Below are 16,749 nucleotides of genomic sequence, written 5' to 3' on the forward strand. Positions count from 1 at the left end.
TGATGTCCTTTGTTAGTGGGGAAAAAAAAATTCAAACGTGACGAAAGCATATGAAATTTTGTAGTCTTTGACTCATTCTTTTTTAGTTCGAAAAGTCGAAATTTCCATTGTTATGTTTCCATATCGAATTCATAAAATGACATATCTTTTCAAAATGATGCAATGGACATCAGAGATTGTAGGATAATTCATGATTCAAGAATAATAGGATAGATTTGTGTGAAATGAAAGTTTCGGAAAGAATCTCACTTTGCTCCATCCCAACTTTTAACACAAAATCTTAACGTCGAATTAATGTATCACTTACGTGAATTTATGATTTATTTGGTGGAATATCTACGCGTTTTCCAATGGTAGCAGGTGTTAAGTAAGCTATACCATTGTCCACACATGGCATCCACTGGTTATTTCAATTATTATTACGCCCGCAGTCTTCTCTCGTCATTAATTCGGGTCTTCTTGTTTCCTTCCCACCCCGCCTGCTCAGTACGTTTGTTCTGAATGCCAGCTCAGACTCGATTCTTTTTCTTTCTTGATTGGCCCACATAAGTACAATTAATTTTAATAACTCACACCAAATTGTTTGATTGATTTTATCCGACACTGATTATGTAGTGAGAAACATTTACGATATGTAGGCAGACAGATAAGATAGATGGTGCCAATACCTCATCATCATAAATTTGGCTTCATTGAATGATAATAGCAGTATAAATTTACCACGTAGTTTAAAACTATCGTCTACAACAAAATTCCATTTCGCAGTTGCACAACCGAAAAGGTTTCAATTATTAATTATTAATTTTAAACCACGTTGAGTAAACTATGTATGATATCATCGTACGATAAAATATTGGCTGAGAGAATTTCGTAGGATAAAATATTGGCTGAGAGAATTGAACTCGTAACGATTGAACAAACGCTCACCTACGTCACCAACTCAAATATGAATTTTAGGTAGTCTATTGATCAAGTTGAATGTGGGCAGACATTTAGGAAAAGATTCGACAGGACTATCAACAAAGTAAGAAATTTATAGCTTAATAATATAATGTTTGTAAAAATATAAAGTTCGCTCTTTTACATCGTACAAATCGGTCACCGGATCGTCTAGCCCAGAAATCGTAAGTTGTTTTGAAACACATTAAATGTAGCCTATTACGGCTCGGCCGCAATACATACATACTCAAAGGCAATTAGTACTGCAAAGGAGCACAACATAGGCAACAATCATTAAAAAATTGAATCATGCACCCACGGAAAAATGGTAAAACTTGGCCCGAAAAGCAGAAATCGAGAAATACCGGGTTATGATGTCTGCACTTCAACTTATCTCTTTATCTTGATAAAGAGCTGTCAAAGCTAGTTTGACAGTTTCTTAGGGTAGTCCCTTGCTCCAAATATGGTAGATCCAATTCTAACATTTGTACTGCCCATCTCAATCTGCAATCATGCCCCAAGAGTAAATTATCAGCTGCACAAGTTATCCATAGGAATTTAAAGATTAGCAATTGTTATCCGGATACTTAACAATAAGCTGAAATTTAGGGGCTTACAAAGATTATGCAGAAGAAAGAAGCAAAATGATGGAGAAACCATTTTTTTAGGCTTCTCCAAGATTTGGAATGGGGATTTCAGTGGCGGTATGCAAGACATTGATTGATTGGTGGATATTTATACGAGGTTTCTTTTAAGTAATTCGCATGAATTAAAGAAAATTGATTGTTAAACATCTAAATGATTGCATATCATGCATACTGTCCATTATTAAAACTAGTAAAGCACTCAAGAACTAGCAGAAATACTCACAGCCATCTCAAAGTCTCCAGACATGCCCATCGAGAGCTCACATTGCTCTTCTGCCATCCCAAGTGCCATGCAAACCTCACTTCTACAGTTTGCTAATGTCTGATACCAACTGAAGTCTTAAGATTAACAAATTGAACTTGTTATGTAGCAGATCAAAAGTATTAAATAGACATTACTACCTTAAAATTGTCTGGGGTAGACGTATAATCCGGCATCCCAATTGTCATGAAACCACAAAATTCAAGGTTTAGACAGTTCAAGCTAACATGTCTGGCAAGCTCCACACAACTAGCAGGCTCAACCCCAGATTTAGCTGCAGAAAATACAGGTAAAAAGGTTTGAACTAATCCACCTTACTTTTCCATATATGCCTATATCAAGTCCAATGACGGGGACATATAATCAAATTCACAACAACTACTGATGACTGGATCACATAAAAGAAGATAAATTCAAGTTACCCACATTCTTCACCGCTTGTATTTACTTGGACCAATACTTTCAAAGGTTTTCTTCCAATGTTTCCAGCCACACGATCAAGATGATTTGCAATCTACATGAAGCAAGGAGAAGATCGGGCAAGAAGCAAGATATTTAATATCCATTTTAACATTAAGGATATCATATACAAAACCAATTATCAAATAGATATACAGAAATTAAAAGTGATTAGCAGGGAATCCATCTGGATTTGAAAATAATTGGAAATTCCCGTGTATGCTGACGAACATACCTCTTGCTAAGTCTGGTTAAAGCTTCAAACTCTGGTATACAATTCATGTGAGAAATTCTATCATTGCAATTTTTAGGTCCTGACTACTAAGAGGTTTTTTAATCTTTGACTTAAAGGGAGATTGATAACACCATGTCTGTACTTGTATTTAAGGGTAATTTGTCTCACAACATTAAGCACTACAGTAAATTTTAGTGATGGTTATTTGCAGTGACAATCCTGCCTGAATTGCTATTTAGGTATAACACTCAGAGTTCCATACATCCACAATCCCAAAAAATTATATTGCATTCTAGATCTTACAAAATGAACCAACATAGGACAGGAAAAATGAGGACACTTTCAATCAACATCATAGGATGAAAGACTTTTAAACATAATAAAACCTAAAAGAAGCTGAAGTTAGAGAATAACTACAACCCAGTATAAAACTCCCATCAAGGTAAGTATGTATGAAACCATCGCGTGCAATTGTGACATTTCTTCAAGAATTCTGTGTCTTAATTTTTACTTCAAACTATATGGTACCTGCGATTTATAGGGTCTCGTTTCGGTACAAAAAATACAAGATAATATTTGTTTACTTTTCATCATCCACAGTCTCCACCATGGAAAGATTTGGAACACCATCTGCCAAGCAGAAGCATTGTTGTTTATCAAAATACTAAACCACCGACAAAAACGTATTAAATTACACAAATATTTGTTGATCAACGTGCAAAACTAAACAGAACAAATAATTTCCAAGTCTACATGTAATCTGCAGTTCAATCAGTGATTTATCACTTCTCTGGCGCAGATTTTCATATTATGCCAAATCCTTTAATCCAAGAGTGAAGATTGTCCACATATACAATTATCAATAATTTAATTCAGCTGATCTGGACATCTAAAACTCCCCACGATACCCTGGAATGAACATATGGATTATGTCAATATTGAAGTTCAACGGGTGGCTAACGTGTCTCGGATATCATGTTAAGATTACTTACCTGAGCCTGTCCACTCTCTGGACCTAGTTTTTGGGTGGACTTAGGCCCAAGTCCATATTCTTAAGGATTAGAAAGGTAGATGGTTCCGAACTTACTTAGAAGAGGTTTCACTTTATTGCTCTGCAAATTCCCAATGAAATGCCACGCTATATCATCAGGAAGCTGCAATTTAACAAAAAATGAAAGATTATGCATGGTTTCATAACAGCTATACATACTAAACTGTTAATCAATTGATAAAACAAAAGAAACCTAGAATCTAACACCGGATGCTAGACGTCATAATGGCAAAAATGATGCCTTTTCGCCCAGACAACAATCAATAAGTAACAAAGACATGCTACCTTCTGCCCAAAACAATCAACAGTAACAGGAAAAAAAAGACTGTAAATAACTAATTAATAAATTTCACATGGAGTTACTATTCTGCATCAGAGAGAAAAAGAAATCATTTTTAGACCTGAGGAGCTTTCTCTACGAGTTCTTGGACGTAGTTTTCGCCAAAGTGGCGGTGGCCGGCGTCATAAACTTGGCGGATGAGGGGTACTGGTTTAGTCTTGCTCACTGCCACAACTCGAATACGATCGGATGCACGGCCGGAAAGATCGGCGGCATTGTTAACCCGCTGGAGGACCGATCGTAGCGCCGCCGCAGCCGCGCATTCAGCAGGGGAAGCCGCAGCCATTTCTAATCCTGGGGATGAGGATGATGCTCGCTTCGGATGGTGTCGCTGTATATGAATCCCGTCTCGGCGGTCTCTCTTCTGCATTTGTGTGGGTCATTTTTTGGGTTTATTCAGCATTTTTCTTCCTCAAAACAGGAAATTCTAATTTTTTTTTTAAGTTAAAAAATCATAAAAGAAATAATTTTTTATTTATTTATCGATAAATGAATCGGATCCAATCGATCTTACTTATAATAAAAAATAATATAATTTGATAAGTCGGATTAAAAAATCCGTCTAATCAATTCGGAACTAATATAATTAATCCAATATCAATAATGAATTGGATTGAGTTGCCTTAAAATAAATCCAAAATCGTTTGATTCTGATCTGTGTGAGCTAAGATAAGTTTCATACCACTATAATTAGTAAATAAATTAATACTTGACGTAGAATTTATATATAATTCATTTAGATACATAAAGTTTTTTTTTATAAAAAACTTTATTCTAATATGGTTCCCGTTATGATTTCAATCCATTATAATTCGATGTTGGTTTTGAATCTGCTTACATTCTCAATCTGGTAAATCTGGAACCGAATCAATCCGGTTAAAAATAGGATTTGATCATTTTCATCATCTGACAATCAAGAACTGGTTTAATCCGGTCCAGAACCCTCTTAGCTAGTTTGGTAACGTGCCTAATTTTGGTCATGTATATTTACTTATTTGTGATTTTAGTCTTTTATATAACTAAATTTCAGTCTTAATTATTTATCTTCTCAATTTTGATAATTTTAGTATTTTTCATTATCGAAAATGTTGATATGACACTACATGACGTGCGTCACATTTATGTCATGTAAGCCACGTCGGAAAAATGAAAAATATGGTGTTGGTAATGTTAAGCACATAGACAGTGCTCTTGTTCACTCAGTAAATGATACGTCTGTTGAATGGATAAATCATGATCACTCATTCAACCATGATATGTGGATGAGTGTCATGATTCATCACTCTGCACACATGTCATTCATTAGGTGGATGTGGACACTACTTATATGAGTAACATCTACTAAGCCCACAAATACTCAAAAACAAATATATCGATCTAATATTGAAATTTGATAAAATGTATTAAAGATTAAAATGAGAAAGAGATTAAAATGACGAAAACGTAATTTTCGAAATATTAATTCAAATTATCTGATAATTATGGACTAAAATTATTTAATTTGGAAATCGGCCTACCCTACCGCCATATTGACTGAAATTAATGTTACGTGACTTATTAACGTATATATTCTTTTACGAACAAGTCAGTGAAGAACAAATTAAGTGCACTCATACCCGATTAATTAATCGTATAAAATTTACAAAATTACTTGGTTTGCTTGATTTTTAATTCTGGATTACTTGATTTTGACATGAAACTAGATTACAAATGCATGGTTGGGGGAAGTTTCCTATAATATTTTGGCTTTTCAAGAATATTTTTCGCTCGTTAATTAGCATATTTAAGTTACGTTGGACAAATTCACATGCAACATAATAAAATAAAGTTTATAATAATTGAAAACATAAGCTTATATAGACACACACACACACATACATACTTATATGTGTGCGTGTGTATTAATTTCTGGCAGTGAAGCATTTTAGAGCCTAACTTCAGCTTGAATTTACGTGTGAGGAACTATTAGAAAAGTTGACGATCAATTTACAGCGGCTTCCACATTTTCAATATTTCGATATTATAAATACTATACCTTCAAATAAACCCCTATATATTCTCAATCTTCATCTGAACATATTCATATCCCTCTTGCAATAAATTTCATTTTTTTAAAAAAAGAAAAAAAAAATCGTCAAGCTAGTGTCTAGTTCTTACATATATATAGTATGGGATTGCCTATGCTGTTTATGTTAATGACCCTAGCTCTAATATCAAACACAACTACACCATTTTCATTTTCGCCCCAGATAAATAATGATAAACTACATCTTGATTCAGACTACAATGTTCCTAAATACACAGACGACGACTTAAATATTCTGAGGAAAACATTTAGCAAACCATCCCGTTTCACGATGACATGTGACAAGTACCCTAGGGTGTGTGCAAGCAAAGGGAGTCGAGGCCCAGACTGCTGCAGGAAACAGTGCGTGAATGTGCTTATTGACAGGCTTAATTGCGGGAAGTGTGGCAAGAGATGCAAGTTTATGGAGATTTGCTGCAACGGGTGGTGCGTAAATCCATTGCTGGATGAGAAAAATTGTGGCAAGTGCAGAAATAAATGCAAGGGATTAGGGAATAATAAATGTGTGTATGGGATGTGTAGCTATGCTTAATTGATTTGGGGTGTTGACAGCGTTGTTCAATAATAATAATAAATATTAATAAAATGGTTGCTCTCATTTTTCTCTCATTAAGCCTTAAATAAATAGTTAAATGGCTGAGATATTATTATTCTAAGACAAATGGAGAACGTTGATCTAGATTACAATATATTACACCTTCCCTCAAATTTGGTTTTTGAAATATTAATGGATTAATTGATACTTCGCAGCCCATATATTTAATTTCCCTAAATTAAGGTCATAGAGTTGACAATGTAGGACAATATATAGGTGCCCTTGTACCAGATACTTTGTAACCACCTAGTTCAAAATGTCAAATATTTTTTTAATCTGAACAAGATTTGGTCAATGTATTCTGTCTCTGTTTCATTTTCCAAAAAATAATAATAAATCATAGTTATTTGGGAATTTTGAGACCTAAATGGGCTTGTCCCTTCAATAAAAGTATATTCCAATTTCAATTTAGATTTTAAAAATTTATATCGGAAAATTGTATTTTTGACTATACAAATTTTTTTGTTGTTTTGGTCATATATGTTATCAAATTTTAGTCTCAGTTCTATATCTTCGATTTTTTTTTATATTTAAGTTATTTTCATCGCGAAAATGTTGATGTGCATGACACTACACACGTCAGTAGCGCTGGTACATTGGAGAAATAACTAAATTTTCTAAAGATAAAGATAATAGACTAAGACTGAAATTTGAAAACATGAATAATTGAAATCGCAAACATGTTATATATATAACATTGCAAAATGCATGAAATTAGCCCAATTAAAAATTTTTAAAGATGTGACGACAGAACACATGAATATTTTTCCCAAAGAAATATTGTAATGAATAGGTATGGCCGTAAAAAATTTCCTATATTTTCTAATTTTAGTGGACCGGTTCTAAAGCTCGATTGAAAGTCAAAATGGCTCCCCTCGTGCCATCACGTTTAATATCGGCTAAACACCATCTTAAATAACCCAAAGATTACAAATTATCAAAGAAAAATTCCTACTTATTATTTCAACGTGGATGCCACCTTTTAGACAAAAATATGCACATAAATGTCAGCACATGTTATCGCATTTCGTACCTCCAAACTCGACTGCAAAATCCAATATGGCTGCCCCAACTTCTTTTCCACTAACCCTAATTACCCTCATTCTAGCTTTCGTCAACTTATCTCCATCACTAGCTAAGAGTTACTACACTCCCAAAATCTTAAATCCAATAGACTCATGCTGGAGGAGTAAGTCAAACTGGGCCGCAAATCGTCATGCCTTGGCTGATTGTGCAGTTGGGTTCGGTAAAAATGCCATTGGAGGAAAATATGGTGCAATTTATGTTGTTACAGATCCATCAGACGACCCAGGAAACCCTAAATGGGGTACCCTTCGGTACGGTGTGATCCAAACTAAACCATTGTGGATTGTTTTTGGTAGAAGCATGGTTATTACACTGAAAAATGAACTCATGATCAATAGCTACAAGACCATAGATGGAAGAGGGGCTAAAGTGGAGATTGCTTATGGGCCATGCATCACTATCCAGCATGTTAGCCATGTGATCATCCATGGGATCAGTATTCATGATTGCAAACCTGGAAAATCGGGTATAGTTCGTGATAGCCCGACCCATGCTGGGCGTCGTCGTGGATCTGATGGGGACGGGATCGACATATTTGATTCAACTGATGTTTGGATCGATCATTGTTATCTTGCTCACTGTTATGATGGATTAATTGATGTAATTCATGCCTCGACTGGAATCACTATTTCTAACAACTTCTTCTCTAACCACGACAAAGTAAGTATTTAACAGAATATTTTTCTTGTGAAATCATGTGTTAGGCGGCAACTAAATCATAATCAATTTGAATTGGGATTACAAGTAATTAATATTGGTTCTGTCATGGCAGGTTATGTTATTTGGGCACGACGATAAAAACGTGGAAGACAAAGCAATGAAAGTGACAGTAGCATTTAACCATTTTGGCCCGGGTTTAGTTCAAAGAATGCCAAGGTATGTATGAATGTACACACACACACACACACACACACACACATATTTCAATCAATAACAAAAAGTTATTCGTTTGTATTAATTTGTAAATTATGATCTTTGTGTGCATGAATGTAACAAATTACTTTCATGCAAATGAGCAGGGTTAGGCTAGGTTACGCACATGTGGCTAACAATAGATATGATCAATGGAAGATGTATGTCATCGGCGGAAGCGCGAATCCCACCATTTTCAGTGAGGGAAACTACTACATGGCGCCTAATAACCGTGACCAGAAACTAGTAAATAGCTAAAAAATATGCAGAACATTGTTGATATATGCTTTTAGTCATGCGGTGAGCACGTAAAATTATTTAGTTCTGATTAGCGAATATTAATTCATAAAACAGGTTACAAAGAGAGAGGTGAAGAGTGGTTGGACGAACTGGAAATGGAGATCATCCAAGGACAAATTTATGAATGGCGCATACTTTGTTCCATCTGGATATGGAAGCATTTCCCCAGGCTACACCTATGCGCAGTCATTTCGAGTGGCTGATGGATCCTTGGCTCCGGCTCTAACATCCGATGCAGGCCCATTGACCTGCACTGCCTATAAACCATGTTGATCAGACGTTATTTTCAATGTAGAGACTTGAGCAGAGCTCCCACATATTAACTGTATACAATTAATGTGTGAGGTGCAGGCAGACGTTAATCAAAGTGATTATCATGTCCTTTTTATTTTTAATCAGCATTTCCAAGATCGAGATTCCCCTTACGTCAAATGTGAAACAAGACAACATATATTATTCAAGTTTTAATAGATGGATTTCGTTATACACTTCTTGGCTTTTTTTATTTTTGGGTGTAACACCCTACTTAATTGGATTTTGAGTTAAGTGCTCTCACTTAAATTAAGTAGGTATATGAAAAGTTAGTTACATAATTTAAGGGATAATAATTAAAATAGTACTCTAAATTAGTCTATTTTGTGTTTTGATCATCACGTAGACATTCAGAGACTTTGGTTTTGTGAGTTTTGTTGTGCTTTAGAATTTGGTCTTTTCTTTCTTATTAGAGTATGTTGACGTCGCATCGAACACGTCAACATTTCCTTGTATAACATTAGCATTTTTTAGCACCTGTCAGGTATCACACTCCGACGAAAAAACAAAAGTCAAAACATAACCTAACTTATATGACCAAACCTATATTTGAATACTTATAAAACTAAAAAAACAAAATAGACAAACTTGGGGGACTATTTTGATTATTTTCTCTATTTGTATCATTTGCTAGGTATTTAGCAGTAGATGTAATAAATACGATATTTATCATAGAAAAATTGATTTGAAGATCGTGATAGACATCAGCTTCGAGCCTTGGTATACAATTCAAAGTATACATTTGTTTCTCACTCGGGGTGATTTAGAAGTGAATGGATGAAGGCTATTGATACAAAAATTGAGTTCATGCATGACCTTTGGTTTACACAACCTCTCAATTCTTCACATTATTTTAAATCATTCAAAATGTTCCATCGTTCGTTAACGTGTTCGACTCGGGAGGGGGAGACTGGTGATACCCCATGGATGAGCCCATCAAGATCCGGCCCATATTTAGGGCCCACAGGTGAAGGACCCATGAGAAGCCCAGGTATTCTCCTATAAATACCAGGTTTGAGCGTACGGTTATTTCATTCACTATATTGTTTTCAGCAGCGCCCTTAGCTGCTCCCCCCATATATCCTCAGTCTCTGACTTGAGCGTCGGAGGGGCTACGCCAGGACACCCTCCTGGCCCCCTTCTAACGGTCTTATTCTTGATTTCAGGCTCAGGGTGATCTTAAAGCCCACGTCTGAACTAGTGACGCTCGTTGGGATCGGACACGAAATTTCCCGTGAGTATCACTTGGCNAAATATAAATTTAACTATCCCTACTCATTCAAGGATAACAAACCATAGAAGTAAAGAATTATATTTCACAAAACTATAATACTAGTGATGGTATATATAAATGCACGTCAACTATCAACTTCTGTGAGTACGTTGTCTCATAGTTCAATTTTGTGAGATTGATTACCAACATATCTAACTTAACTCATGCAAAAATATTATCTTTTATGTCAAAAACATTATTTTTCATTCTAGATATAGATTAAATTCACTCGTCTTATGGATATAGATTTGTGAGACAATATAATATGATAGCTAGGCATATGAACGAAGTGTATATACATGAATAAGTATATGAGTAGGTCTCTTGTGAGACGGTCTCACGAATCTTTATCTGTGAGACGGGTCAACCCCACCGATATTCACAATAAAAAGTAATACTCTTATCATAAAAAGTAATACTTTTTCGTGGATGATCCAAATAAGATATCTGTCTCACAAAGTACAACATGTGATACCGTCTCAGACAAGTTTTTGCCAAAATATATATATTAACTAATTCACAAAATGACAAAATCGAAATCATTAATTGAGAATTTGTTGCATGGACAAGTTATCGGGTAGGCCGGCTTGTGGTATTTGAATTATTATCGATTCCACGTACAAACAAATAAAGCACAAAGCAAAAGTAAAAGGCTTCGTTGATTAATTTGAAAAACACGTTTTGTTGATTGTTCTCCTTTTCGATGATAGTTTTACTTTAAATGTGAATACTTGTGAAAAATGTTTCTCTACTTTCTAATATCAACTTTTTAAAGTTTTATTATTGATTTTTAACTGAAGTCAGATTCACACGAATAATACATTTGTGAACGGAATCTTTTTCCCAATAATAAAAAGCAGTTCAATTGTGAGTTTTTTGGTCATGAACGGTGGAAATATTGAAATTTGCAAGTTACGCGTACGAAAGAAGAAAGAAATATATAAGAACTGTACGAGTTCAAAATTGTACCAACGTCAATATCGGAATATCATGCGAAAATTTGCTTCAAACATTTGAAAATTATAAGTGAGATTCTGTTTCCCCTTTCACCTTTTTCAATCCGTATCCGTGTCGGCCATTTACAACAACTATTAATATAGAGTCGGTTTCTATGTAGACATTTTTAAATATTTTTATTCGTGATACGGGTCAATCATGTTCATATTTACAATAAAAATTAATTTTTTTGAGATAAAAATAATAATTTTTCGTAGATTACTCAAATAAAATATATATCTCATAAGATGAGAATAGAGTTTGGACAAATACCTCGACTAAAATTCATTTGGATGATGAACAATGAACATAGGGAAGAAAAATTGTTTTTATTAAGAAATCTGTCTAGTTTGGGCCAAAACAGGCCTGCCCAAACCTGACATCCCTTGGATCCGCCACCGATGATGATGATAATAATGAGTAATAATAACCCACAACTTTGAAACAATGCAAAAACTAAATTTTAAATACTTTTTAAAAATATTTCATTATTATATATAATAATTATAGTTTAAATTCTTGTTAATATATAAAGATCAAGAATAAGTATGTATTAAATTATTTTTCGTTAATTATAAAACTACCACTTGTTTATTTAAATGAACATGAAATGAGTGGAACTTTAATGTAGTACTAAAATATAATATATAGTAATAGATATATCAGAATATGTTTCAACAGTTTTTATTAGTGATACTATATTTCCTAAAATTCATTATTTTTATTAAATCCAATATTATATATAACAATAAGAATAATTTGAAAACAATCAAAATTCGACATTGATGAATACAATAAACGAAATGAAAACATGTTTTATTTTGAATTAATAAAAATAAAAATACAAATTTGCAAAACTTTATAAATAAAAAAGTCCATAATTATTTTTTAAAATATATGTGAATAATACCTAAAACAATTTAGACGCTGTTTCAAACTAAATGCCATAAATAAGATTAGCTTAATGAAGAAAGACATATGTAGTAGTTGAAATTGCCGCATACATATATTACACGAAAGTAATAGAAATTAGACCACTGATTCATTGATTGATTACAACTTGGGATTACACTTTATCCACGGATTATAGATTACTTGAAAATTTTCAAGGATGTCACGGTGTAAGCATGAGAAGTCTCAAAAAATGCGCTAATAATGAATTAGGCGGTCCCCCCTGCTTATTTTACCTTTTGCCCACTTGCCCTTCGCAGTCAAAAATCAAGCCCTATCTTCCCTCCTCCTCTTCTTCTCCCCGCCTACCCCAAACCCGCACGCCCCAATTGTCCCCACCTATACCTTTCCATTCAAAGCTATATTTATATATATATTTATTATTTATTATTGAGTTTTGACATGTAACTCGTTCATTGTGTCTATATTTGTGTCAGAAAATGAGGTGATATTCACATATTGAATATATAATTTGGATATGTCACTTCATTGATAAGTATGAAAGTAACATAATAAGTGAACATTATATCAAAACTAGATGTATTAGATCATATATAATATAATAGGTTTCTTGTGAGACGGTCTCACGAATCTTTATCTGTGAGACGGGTCAACCCTACCGATATCCACAATAAAAAGTAATACTCTTAGCATAAAAAATAATATTTTTTCATGGAAAACCCAAATAAAATATTCGATCTACGAAATTGATCCGTGAGACCGTCTCACAAGAGTTTTTGTGTATCTAATAATGTTTTGATAGTTCATATATAATATATAATTATAATTATAATTATAGTGAATTATATATTATTCGAGTTTTGTGTGAAAAGTTTTATAGGGATGAGATTTGCTCACTGCCTAACCCGGTGGTCACACTAACAAGCACTAGGTCGGCCGTCAATTTCATTGACTTTCTGCATCAGGCTATTCATTTTCCTCACGTGGAACCCGCCGCATAGCTCGGGCTGCGGGTCTGTATTAGCACATACGGTAGCCTCCATCCCCTAATTAACACTACTCTTTAATTTTCTTGTATGAACCAGTCCAACTTAGTATTTGCGGGATTTGGACGAAACCTCTTCATTTTCACGAGAATTTATCCAACTCTAAGATCTGGGCTACGGCGCCATCTGGCAACCAATTAAACTGACGCATTACCTTACGTCAATTCATCAAATACCCTTAAAGTCTTTCCCCTTTAACTTCAAGAGTCACATTATAAATCTTCAAAAGTTTCTGGTCTTCGAAGACTTTTCCACCTCCCAACCTCTTTTATATACGCTTGCGCTTTGTATTTGTAAAAGACTTCTCAGACTCTCGATCCTTCACCTCTTGCTTTTTTTTTAAAATATTATTACATAAGCAATTCAGATAGCCATGCTTTTCACTGAATTTATTGAAAGTGTTGTTTAGATTTGGTTCTTGATATATTTTCTTCTTGATTCAATCTTGGGCTTTGTTATTTATGGACGAAGGATGGGGACTTGCCCTTGATAAATCCGATCAAGTTGGTTTTTTTGGGAGCAAATCAATTTTTGGATTTAACCTGAGTCCGAAGTTGACAAATAAGAACAAGGGATTGATTATGTTTCCGGTAAATTCGAGTGGAAAAGAAGAGCTTGAAGCAGTGTCCTTGCAGCCCACCGGCAGCCAACAAAAGGTGGTCTTAGGTGAAGTAGACTTCTTCTCGGAGAAAAGTAAACCGGTTAATGATACGAACGCTACTCTTAAGAAGGAAGTTTCACATGTTGAAGCAAATATACGCAGGGAATCTGATGTAAACGTGAGCCATANTTCTGGAAGCTTGTTCTCGGTTTAGATTGTTGATTGATTTTTTTTCCTGGTTTCTGCTGAATACAGACTGGTTTGCAACTTGTAACCGTTAACACTGGAAGTGATCAATCAACAGTGGATGATGGCGTATATTCCGATCGTGCTGATGATAAGCGAGCCAAGAATGAGGTAATCAGTCGAGGAAATGTAGTTTTCGGTGCTTCTAGTCGAATATATGATAAAATGGTTTGATTTTGTTTAATTAGCTGGCACAACTTCAAGTTGAACTGGAAAGAATGAACGCTGAAAATCAGAGGTTGAGAGGGATGCTTACTCAAGTGAGCAACAACTACACAGCAATGCAGATGCATCTTGTGACTTTGATGCAGCAGCAACAGATTTCAAGAACTCATAGTACGCAAGAACACGAGGTAGTCAATTAGTCAAATTTCTAATTATCTCGTAAATGTTTCCTAGTATCGATGATTAAACTGATTTTACGCGATTACATGCTTCAAATTAGATTGTAGACATAAAAAGTACTGAAGAAAAAGAAGTGGAAAATGGAAGAGTTCCACGACAGTTCTTGGGCTTAACCCCCGCTAATCAGTCGGTGGAGGAACAATCCAACTCTTCATCAGAAGAAAGAACTGTTTCAGGCTCCCCTAACAACATGATGGAATTATCGAGGAACAAAAGGATTGCGCGGGAAGGGAGCATGGAATCTGAAGGATTGGGTCCTAACAAGCATCCTAAATTGAATCCTGTTAAGTCCGCTGATCAATCTACCGAGGCTACCATGCGTAAAGCTCGTGTTTCAGTTCGAGCACGATCAGAAGCTCCCATGGTAACTAAAGTACTAAACTAGTAGTATTCTTTTATTTGAAATAATAGTTAAGAATTTTATACAATCATTATGCTAATTTTGGGTTTCTTTTTGTGTGATATTAACAGATTTCGGATGGATGCCAATGGAGAAAATACGGACAAAAGATGGCCAAAGGGAACCCATGTCCCCGAGCTTATTATCGGTGCACAATGGCAGTCGGTTGTCCAGTGCGCAAACAAGTATGTACTCACTTTCTTCGGTGGAGTTTTGATTGTTTATTTTTTTTCATACATTTTTCTAAGCATCGAATAATTAATCATTTCTCGCATGCTACGACAATTACAGGTTCAAAGATGTGCCGAGGACCTAACAATCTTGATCACAACCTATGAAGGAACACACAACCACCCGCTACCTCCGGCCGCCATGGCCATGGCATCCACCACCTCCGCCGCCGCAAGCATGCTCCTTTCAGAGTCTATGCCCAGTGCCGACGGGTTAATGAATCCCAGTTTCTTGGCAAGAACGGTTCTCCCATGTTCATCCAACTTGGCTACAATATCAGCTTCTGCTCCATTTCCCACAATCACACTCGATCTCACACAAAATCCAAACCCATTACTATTTGAAAGACCCTCACCACATTTCCAGGTCCCATTTCCAGTGCCCCCACAAAATTTTGTACCGGTTCCAAATCCATCATCGATTCCTCAGGTTTATGGTCATGTCCTTTACAATCAGTCCAAGTTTTCGGGTCTCCAGATGTCTTGGGATCACATTAACGAAGCCGCAGCTCAATTAACGGGTTCAACGTCGCAACATCCGCAGCTTCACCAGCAGCCGCACCACCCTTCTTTTGCGGACACCCTCAGCGCAGCCACGGCGGCTATTACCACCGATCCTAATTTCATGGCCTCCCTTGCCGCCGCCATCACCTCCATTATGGCCGGTTCTCATCCGCATGACAGCACTTCCACCCCCGACAACGTAAATAAAGGCAATATCAACAAAACCAGCGGCAGTTTTCCTGGGAACTAGCTGTCGAAACGTTCTTCCACAGTTCCACTTCATTTTCTTGTTAATTATGATTCCATTTTTCGTCACACTTGAACCAGATAGTTATCTTGATTGTTTCTTTTCTTTCATTTTCCGGGTCCCATATCATGAAGTTAACATGTCCATATTGTTTAAGTTCCATTTTGTTGTGAAAGTAAGATTAGAACACAGCTGTCTTCTATCACATCTAAATAATTTTTTATTCATTCATATATTTATATACACGTAAATAAAGCAAAAGACAAAAACCAGTGATCGGTTTCTTGGATTATCTGTCACAATTTTCCTTAATTTGGTCATCGTTATAATAATTGTCAAATAATGGAAGGAAAAAAACAATTGAGAAGCAGACAACTGGAGACTTGTAGAACCGATCAAAGGCCCAGTTGTTGAAAAATCAAAGGTTTGAGATGATATATTCTGATTTGAGAGGTCAACAAGTCCGGCCATAAAATTTTGACACGTACATCATAAGATAGAGAACTGATGTGATTTCAGATTGGAGGAGACTTCGTAGCCTTCGAAATTTTTTTTATCAATAATATAATATAGTTTAGAGATAATCACCGTCGATAATAGTTTAAACAATGTGATCACGTACTTTCTTGCGTTTGTTGACTCTTCGAGCAGAAGCTAGCAATATT

General features: G+C 35.3%; 3 protein-coding genes across 3 annotated transcripts; 2 read left to right on the plus strand and 1 right to left on the minus strand.

Annotated features, from left to right (window-relative positions):
- Window positions 1-1,362: 1,362 nt before the first annotated feature.
- Window positions 1,363-4,219, minus strand: LOC140983985 (uncharacterized). Its single transcript, XM_073451128.1, has 6 exons — window positions 3,995-4,219; window positions 3,879-3,881; window positions 3,630-3,696; window positions 1,989-2,122; window positions 1,810-1,908; window positions 1,363-1,443 (listed from the first exon to the last, which is right to left on the minus strand). The coding sequence occupies exons 1-6, from the start codon at window positions 4,217-4,219 to the stop codon at window positions 1,363-1,365; spliced, it is 609 nt and encodes a 202-aa protein (XP_073307229.1).
- Window positions 4,220-7,673: 3,454 nt separating this feature from the next.
- On the plus strand, window positions 7,674-9,185 carry LOC140983986 (putative pectate lyase 2). Its single transcript, XM_073451129.1, has 4 exons — window positions 7,674-8,360; window positions 8,473-8,576; window positions 8,720-8,858; window positions 8,967-9,185. Exons 1-4 carry the CDS (start codon window positions 7,674-7,676, stop codon window positions 9,183-9,185), a joined length of 1,149 nt encoding a protein of 382 aa, XP_073307230.1.
- A 4,480-nt stretch (window positions 9,186-13,665) lies between these two features.
- On the plus strand, window positions 13,666-16,288 carry LOC140985281 (probable WRKY transcription factor 31). Its single transcript, XM_073453084.1, has 6 exons — window positions 13,666-14,230; window positions 14,308-14,409; window positions 14,487-14,651; window positions 14,744-15,067; window positions 15,175-15,288; window positions 15,395-16,288. Exons 1-6 carry the CDS (start codon window positions 13,913-13,915, stop codon window positions 16,085-16,087), a joined length of 1,716 nt encoding a protein of 571 aa, XP_073309185.1. The 5' UTR covers window positions 13,666-13,912; the 3' UTR covers window positions 16,088-16,288.
- Window positions 16,289-16,749: the final 461 nt, after the last annotated feature.

Source organism: Primulina huaijiensis, chromosome 9 (assembly GCF_012295235.1).
Source record: "Primulina huaijiensis isolate GDHJ02 chromosome 9, ASM1229523v2, whole genome shotgun sequence".
NCBI lineage: Eukaryota > Viridiplantae > Streptophyta > Magnoliopsida > Lamiales > Gesneriaceae > Primulina > Primulina huaijiensis.